At 42.0% G+C, this 8,934-nt stretch overlaps 1 protein-coding gene across 1 annotated transcript; it reads right to left on the reverse strand.

Moving 5' to 3' along the window:
- Positions 1 to 2,115: 2,115 nt before the first annotated feature.
- nek2 (NIMA-related kinase 2) lies at positions 2,116 to 8,176 on the reverse strand. The gene is made up of 9 exons (XM_014143982.2): positions 7,791 to 8,176; positions 7,266 to 7,483; positions 5,790 to 6,030; positions 4,889 to 4,971; positions 4,669 to 4,795; positions 4,209 to 4,440; positions 3,856 to 3,910; positions 3,575 to 3,651; positions 2,116 to 3,135 (listed from the first exon to the last, which is right to left on the reverse strand). Exons 1-9 carry the CDS (start codon positions 7,884 to 7,886, stop codon positions 2,924 to 2,926), a joined length of 1,341 nt encoding a protein of 446 aa, XP_013999457.1. The 5' UTR covers positions 7,887 to 8,176; the 3' UTR covers positions 2,116 to 2,923.
- Positions 8,177 to 8,934: the final 758 nt, after the last annotated feature.

Here is an 8,934-nt window from a genome sequence, read left to right on the forward strand (position 1 = left end):
CGGAATAAGGCGAATGAGAGGCACGCCCTGGTTTTTTGCTATTGGTCGTTAGGGATAAAGTAGAATTTGGTTGGTCAATTTACACAACCATTTGACGTAGACAAAGCCCAGCGTTGCTATGTAGCCACGTTGAGTAATGCAAACATTTAGACTTTGCGGACTCCTCCAACATTCTGACTCATCAGTTTTTAGGATGGTGTGTAGCGTCGGCACACGGCCCCTTGTCTTATTTCTGTGTGGTTAACAAAATGTTATCCATCCGAAATACATTAGGTTAGACAACGTTTCAAGCACCCAACTGAAAAGAATGCTAGCCCTACTAGACTATAGATCTAAATAAACATTTCGCAATCTGTTCAAACATTTTTGAGAGGTTAAATGTCCTGGCAATACTTCAATAGAATAAACAACGTTCAATGTATCTAGGGCTGGGCCTTCACACATTCACTTTGGTGGAAGCGCTTTACATGCAGATTTCTCCAAAACCACTATCGAAACATCTTTCAACCTTTCCAACATGAAGAGAAAATATAAGGATAAACGACGACATCATGTGGGAGATACTGATAACTACAACCCTTTAGATACACAGTAGTCTACGTACATCACCGGGCTGTACATTTGGTTTCCCTTTCCATTGTTTGAAGTGAAACAAGTCAGTCAATCACCAGATAAACTCTTTACGAGGTGTGCATGGAGATCAATGGATGCAACAGAAACCTTCCATGTAGAAAAATAGATATTGTAGATATACATTCTGCAACAGTAATCACTCTGATTACATCTGCATTAAATGTTTACAAGAGGCCATTGTTATGTTCCCACATAATTTATATATAATTTATATGCAAACTAATTATGTAAAAAATGTAAATTAAGTTTCGAAACATACATACCAAGAGTTGAACTTCATCATGCAACCAAAATAATGTACATGATGCCAATTTGAGATGAAAAAACAGGAGACAATTCAAGGGCAAAGGAACAATAAAGCAAGGACAAAGGTCAATTAGTTGACAGTTCAACAGAAAATAATCTTCCCTGTGGCTCAGTTGGTAGAGCATGGTGTGTGCAACACCAGGGTTGTGGGTTCGATTCCCACGGGGGGCCAGTACAATTAAAAAATATATATATATATGCATGAAATGTATGCATTCACTACTGTAAGTCGCTCTGGATAAGAGCGTCTGCTAAATGACTAAAATGTAAAAAATGTAATAATGCCACGTTCCCAACTTGTCGGAAACTTAATCTTAAATCGGCGATTCTGAATTTCCGACATTATGTGAACGCAGCATGGAACTTTGCACCCGAGCTGCTTTAGTTTCCACTTTCTACACATAACTAGAGAAAAGCCCTGGTATTTTGCTATTGGTTGTTAGAGATTAAGTACAATTTGGTTGGTCAATTTTTACAACCGTTTCCCGTGGGCGGAGCCCAGCGTTGCTATGTAGCCACGTTGCGTAATGCAAACGTTTCAACGTCATCGTTTGGAATGCGCTGCGAACTCACCCAAAATTCTGACTCATATTTTTAGGATAGTGTGTAGCATCTCCACACGGCCCCCTTGTCTTATTTCTGTGTGGTAACAAGATAGTATAAATCCAAAATACATTAGGTTAGACTACATGTCAATCACTATTACAAACTGAAAAGACTTGGCCTACTAGACTATCGTTATAAATAAAAATCGTGTATTTTTTCACCCTCTGTTCACACATCTTTGAGAGGTAAAATGTCCTGGCAATACTTAAATTGAACAACTTTGAACGCATCTAGGGCGAGGCCCTCACATTTACAGGATTCACTTTGTTGGAGGTGCTTTGAAGAGAAAAGATAAGGACAAATTACATCATGTGGGAGATACTAATAACTACAAACCTTTAAATGTACAGTACATCACCAGGCTGCAAATGTTACCCTTTACATTGTTTCCAATTTGTAAGTCGCTCTGGATAAGAGCGTCTGCTAAATGACTTAAATGTAATGTAAATGTTTCAAGTGAAGCTAGTCAATCACCAGATAAACTCTACTTGGTGTGAATGGAGATCAACACATGCAACAGACACCTTTCATTTAGAAGAGATAATGTAGGTCTACATTCTGCAACAGTAATCACTGATTACATCTGCCTTTAATGTTCACAAGAGGATACTCACTACTTATGTTCCCACATCATTTTCATGGCCAAACTTCTACGCAAACTGCTTATGTTTAGAAAAAAACAAAACATGCAAATTAAGCTTAGACACATTTACCAGGAACTGAACTTCATCATGCATCCAAAATAAAGTACATGATGCCACTTTGAAATGAATAAGAGACAATAAAGCATTAAGGACTAAGGACAATCTCTTGACAGTTATACAGAAAGTGGACCTGACCGAAACAGACATTTGTTGAAGGTCAACAGTGCCTGTTTTTTGCCAACCCATCCCAATATCATATTTGCAAAACATTGACATATTTCCAGAGCAGAAGTGTATGCGGGAGTGTACACCTATTTATACATCTTCAGATAATGTACTAACATTTCCCTTTAAATATATTAATGCCACCATACAGTATGTACATAGTGGTTATAAATCACATATTCACAAATCAGAACTTGAGTGCAATTCTGTGCATCAACAACACATTTTAAATGTCAAGGTTGAAAAAACACAAACACCACTAAAAACAGATATCTGGCATCCAATATTTGGCAATTTCACCATAGTACAAACCAATCACCATGATACAAATAAATTAAAGCTACATCATTTCCCTATGGACCACTAGGTTTCAATAGCTCTGAAACTAATGTTAGTCAGGAAAACTAAAGCAGAGACCTGCTACTTCTGGGACACACCTCAGACAACCATACATTCATCCAGCCACATGACACTGATAGTCAGGCCCTAGGAAGGAGACTCTGTGTGGGCTAGCGGATGCCTAGGATCTGCCAGCTCTTGAGCTGGTAGAGCCTCTCCACCTCCCCCAGGGCCTGGGCCCGCATGTTGGCTGCCTGCAGCCTCTTCTTCAGCCCCAGCTCCTGGCTCTTTACACTCTGCTTCCGATCTGGCCTCTGGTTCTCTTTGCTTTCTCCGGCAAAATGGACCTTCTTTCCAGGTGAGACGTTCTCCTCTCCCTCATCTAAGGGGCCAAGACGGCAAAGAGTTATAAAGTTTTATTGAACTCTACAAAAAACAGCTCAGATAAAGACCCTCCTCTGTAGGATGCCTCTGGGATTTTTCAGACTACCCGGAAACGTTACATTTCTTAACTTAACTCTAAATCAAATCTGCTTCCCCCTTTTATTTCATTTAAAAACATGGTTACCCCATGGCTACCGTATAATACATTGAACTTCAAGTAGGAAGCAAAACAAGTATCCCTCATTTACCTCCTGGTTCCCACCCCATGTTTGTTGCAGGTTTTATTGCAGTAAAGAATTATATATACATTCACAAGGTTAAAATTGATATATACACTAAAATGCTAAAAATTCCCCAATTACAGAAGTGAACACAATGCAATGCTCAGTTCTTCTCAATGTTCAGGGGGTCCAGAGGCCTTCGCTTGACTCCCATACCCATTTCATTGGAATAGAGCAGTGCCAGGGCCTTCTGCTGTTTCACCAAGTTGTAGCTCTTCAACAAACTCTCCGCTCTAAAACCAAAAGCAAACATTCAAATGGATTATACCCGCTTGCAGTTTTATAGCAAGCAATGAGATTATAACACCAAAGCAGGAAGCAAAAGTAGCATTAGCACAGCTTGGATGAGGATTAAAGCCTTAGGATTTAGTCTGACAATAAATAGCAGTTTGCTGCATTTCAAGTAAATTAAGTGATCCAAGAGAGCTCCGTTTTACCTGGCAAGCTTCTCATTTGATAGTCTCTCGCGAACACAAAGCTCCTGCTCCCGCTCTGTAGGGAAGATTTAAATTAAACATACCTCAGGTTATAAACAATTCAGTCTGTGTACTCAGTAGCATAGCCAGTGACACATTGACCTCCTTTACAACCTATCATTTCAACAAGACTGACCCCAAAAACATGCACGTTCCAACACCACAGGGTCTCATCTGTGACGAGGACATTATAGGGACCAGGGTTGAATACATTTTCAATTCAGGACATTAATTGAAATGGACATTCACTTCCAGAATTGGCTGAGCTAAAAACAGAATTGAGCCCGACCCTGATAAGGGTAAATGACACTCACGCTCCAGCCTCTCCTCTCGCTCCTTCAGGGCCTTCTCCCTGTGCCGCAGCACCTGCTCCTTCAGCCTCAGCGCCGCAATAGTAGGGGTGGTTGAAGACTCGGCAGGCTTTGGTTTCTCTGGATCAGCAGACCTCCTCCGGTGTCTTGCCTGCGCCCTGCTCTGCTCATCGGCGACCAGGTCCGCCAACAGGCTGCTCTGGAGAATGGACTCAACTGAGGGCCTCAGGTAGTCCTGGCAACAAGGCACAACAGTCAAATCGACAAAGCAAACTGTCAGTTTGAGTACAAGAGAGTGAGAGATTCAAATCTCTTGACGTTGAAATTGTATATCGAGCAAAATTACATGCTTGGTGATTCAGACAAACAATCATCTTAACAGAAGTGCAGCAGTGAGGAGTTGCTCACAAGATGCCCTGAACTTTATATGGAGATTATCAGTGCTGTGAAACATATTTCAAACCTTTAAATGGAGCATTCTGGAGAGGAGTGTATTCAGCTCCTCTGAATACCGGTAGGGGATTCTCCTAAACTTTCCCTCTCGGATCTTCTCTGCCAGCTCTTTTTGGTTATAAGCTGTGAAAGGAGGCCTACATGGAAGAAATGCATGCATCAGACTTTAGTCTAATGCATTGACTGGGGGATATTGAGTTAGAATATAGATGACAGGCAAGGTAACTCACGATAAGGCACAGAGTTCGTACAACAAGCACCCCAAGGACCAGATATCTGATTTCTCATTGTAGGACATGCGATTTATTTGTTCCTGTAAAATATGAAAGTGTCCACACATTGACAAACTGATTAGACAAGCTGAGTATTTCTCTAAAATCATAATGAAAAAGAGATCTACTTTTAAAACCATAATGATAGTTTGAGTCGGTATTGACAATTTCCCCATCGTGGGGGAAAACACGGGGGAGTACTTAGACCGCCAGCAAAAAAAAAGCCTCTATTTACACTTTGCTTAGGAGTGCATTTCACACTACTTTTGGATTCTAAGGCTCGTATGAATGTCCTGCTTAATATAATGTTTGTCATTGTAGCCAATCAACTGCATTATACTTAAAACACTTCAAATAATTTAATATTTCCCTTTGGCTAACTTTGCCACAACCTGTAGCTCAGTGGTTCCCACCCTTTCTCGGTTACTATACCATCAAATATATTTTGCTCTGCCTGGAGCAACCCTGAAGTACCCCCTCACGTGAATTTTATCAGTAGGCCTTTGATCTCAAGAATCTTCTCATCAACCCCTTGTGGATAGGCCAAGTACCCCCAGGCGTCCTATTAACCCGGGTTGGGAAGCACTGTTCTAGTGAACTACTGCATCACAAATAGGTATTCTAAGAACAATCAAATGTAATCTCACCGACTGTTCAAGCAATAATAAAAACATTGTAAGAGTTTGAGAACCCCTTTCCTAAAGACCGCAGTAAATCTAGGCTGTTGAAAGGGCGCAGATGGTGAACAGCAGTCAGCCCCCACGGTGGCCATTGTTCACAGGGCTACTTGTTCATGACATGAATAGCGACTTGGAGTATAGGATTCACAATTATATGATTGCCTTTGCTACGGACTCACAGGAGACATGTAGTATGGAGTCCCGACGAAAGTCTTAGCGAAACTGGTGTCATGGTTCAGGATACGTGCGAGACCAAAGTCGCCAAGCTTGACATTCTGCTTGACATCCAGGAAGATATTGGCGGGCTTGAGATCTCTGTGCAGCACTGTGGCCCCACCATTGCTCCGGCGATGGCAGTCCTTCAGGGCAAGAGTGAGCTGAGCCATGACTCGCATGATGAATTCCTCCTCCAAGTAACGCCTGGACACCAGGAACACAACATACAAGTTTTATTAGTCACATGTAAGAGATACACATGATGGACGATGTTTAACAAAATGCTTTCTTGCAGGTTCCTTCTCAACAATGCAACAATAAATGATAAAATGCTGAACATAAAGTAAGTGGCTCAATAGAATAAACATTTTAGCACACAATACCCCATAATGACAACACAAACAGGTTCAGACATTTTTGCAAATGTATAAATAATAAAACACCACATTTACATAAGTATTCCGACCCTTTACTCAGTCTTTGTTGAAGTACCTTTGGCAGCGATTACAGCCTCGAGTCTTCTTGGGTATGATGCTACAAGCTTGGCACTCCTATATTTGGGGAGTTTCTCCCATTCTTCTCTGCAGATCCTTTCAAGCGCTGTCAGGTTGGATGGAGAGCGTTGCTGCATTGCTCTTTGTTGGGGTTCAAGTCAGGTTCAAGTCCAGGCCACTCAACGACATTCAGGAGACTTTTCCCGAAGCCACTCTTGCATTGTCTTGGCTGTGTGCTTATGGTCGTTGTTCTGTCGGAAGGTGAACCTTTGACCCAGTTTGAGGCCCTGAGCGCTCTGGAGCAGGTTATCAAAGATCTCTGTACTTTGCTCCATTCATCTTTCCCTCTATCCTGACTAGTCTCCCAGTCCCTGCCTCTGAAAAACATCCCCACAGCATGATGCTGCCACCACCATGCTTCACCGTAGGGATGGTGCCAGGTTTTCTCCAGACATGACACTTGGCATCCAGGCCAAAGGGTTTAATCTTGGTTTCATCAGACCAGAGAATCTTGTTTCTCATGGTCTGAGAGTCCATTGGGTGCCTTTTGGCAAACTCCAAGCCGGCTGTCGTGCCTTTTACTGAAGAGTGGCTTCTGTCTGGCCACTCAACCACAACCATCCTACAGGGTGGCAGGTAGCCTAGTGGTTAGAGCGTTCGGCCAGTAACTGAAAGGTTGTTATATCGAATTCCGAGCTGACAAGGTAAGAATCTGTCGTTCTGCCCCTGAACAAGGCAGTTAACCCACTGTTCCTAGACCGTCATTGTAAATAAGAATTTGTTCTTAACTGACTTGCCTAGTTAAATAAAATAAAAATTCAAAACCCATAAAGGGTGTTGCACTGTCGCAGTTCACCACCTGGTGTCAGAGTGGGATGGCCATCAGAGAGGTGTATACATGACGGACAAGGGAACCAAGGTCAGCACAAAAACACACACACACACCTTTCTTTGATGCATCTGGTGATGAGGCTGGAGAGGTCACCGCCTTCACAGTGCTCCATAACGATGTACAGTGTGGTGTTGGTCCGGTCAATGATGCGGTCATAATATCTCACAATGTTTGGATGCTTCAGTTCACGCAGGAGATTGACCTCGGACACCAGCATCTGCTTCTCGCTCTCAGCCATTGTGCCGTAGTCCAACTCCTTCCAAACTAGAATCTATGACGAAACCCAGACAACAGAACTAAACAGGCATTGATTGGCCATAGCTTGTTGATGTTGGGAAACATTTTAAAGATAAATATACATAGTTAGTGTAGGGTATTTTTCTAAAATAAATAAAAACATGCCTGTCCACTTAGGGAACACCTTTAGTCTCGTCTCAAGAGCACATCCCCCGGGGCAAACGTTACGCACTGGCTCTGGTTACCTTGCCAGGTGTAATGAGAGCATGCAACGCAAACATAGCTAGCTAACGTTGGTCGAACAACGCCTTACTAAACCGCGGAAACAGCGAAACACTTACCTTCGCATCAGATTTCCTCCGTATTTTCTGACATTTTCCGTAAGACCCTGATCCTATGGTATACAACACCTCATAATCTTCAACACGAGATGGCATTTTGTCGTAGCGAACGTTAACGTTACTACTATATAACTAGCTAGCTAAATGCAGGTTGCAATGCAAGGTAGCTAACGCAGTTATCTATTGAAGAAGAGCAATAACGACTATTCTGGACGTTTTCTTTCTTCGAAATATCGTTAGCAAACGTAAATGCTGACTATATCTCTCCGATAACGAATTGATAAAATAGCTACTCGTCAAAACAACGTGTTTTACGTTGATAACACAAGCGACGAAAATGAAGCAGGGATTCCTTGCGCTGGTTTGAAATTGGTGCCTGAATTATTCAATGTGATTGGTCCGTCTACTACATATAGAATATTCTGATTGGCTGTAATGAAGAAACAAGCGGCTGGTTGCTAAGCATCTGAAACCCGCGAGATTTGGCGCGGTGGTTTAAAGGGGAATAATTGTTTTGCCGACCGGAACCGTTCTGATGATACCTCAATGACGGAAACGTTCTGTCAAAGACAGTACGATTGCGTGGGAAATAGATTTGCATACCGCATTTGTCCAAATTAAAATGTAGTAATGTAATAAGTACACAGAACCCCACGTATACATCTAAAATATAGAATCTTCACTTACTGATTACCACAGAGTTTAAATAATCTAAACCATCTATGACACTACATTTACATTTTTGTCATTTAGGAGACGCGCTTAACCAGAGCGATTTACAGGAGCAATTACTGGGTAAGTGCCTTGCTCAAGGGCACATCGGCAGATTTTTCGCTTAGTCGGCTTGCGGATTCGAATCAGCTAACTTTCAGTTACTGGCCCAACGCACTTAAACGCTAGGCTACCTGCCACTACTCCGTGTGTATCTCACCACAAGGTGGCAGAAAAAGCTAACTCTACTTTTATCCTGCCCCGTGAAACTGAAAACTGAAGGTGGCCACTGTCCATGCAAGTCAGAATAGAATAGCTTCGAGTGATTGTCTAGTACTTCCACACATCTATCTGATAACTAATCAAAGTACTTGAGGTCCATCTATGAAAGTTAGAATATAATAAAACTAAATAGAATAAAAGAGAATAGAAT

Source organism: Salmo salar, chromosome ssa15 (assembly GCF_905237065.1).
Source record: "Salmo salar chromosome ssa15, Ssal_v3.1, whole genome shotgun sequence".
In the NCBI taxonomy this organism is placed as follows: domain Eukaryota; kingdom Metazoa; phylum Chordata; class Actinopteri; order Salmoniformes; family Salmonidae; genus Salmo; species Salmo salar.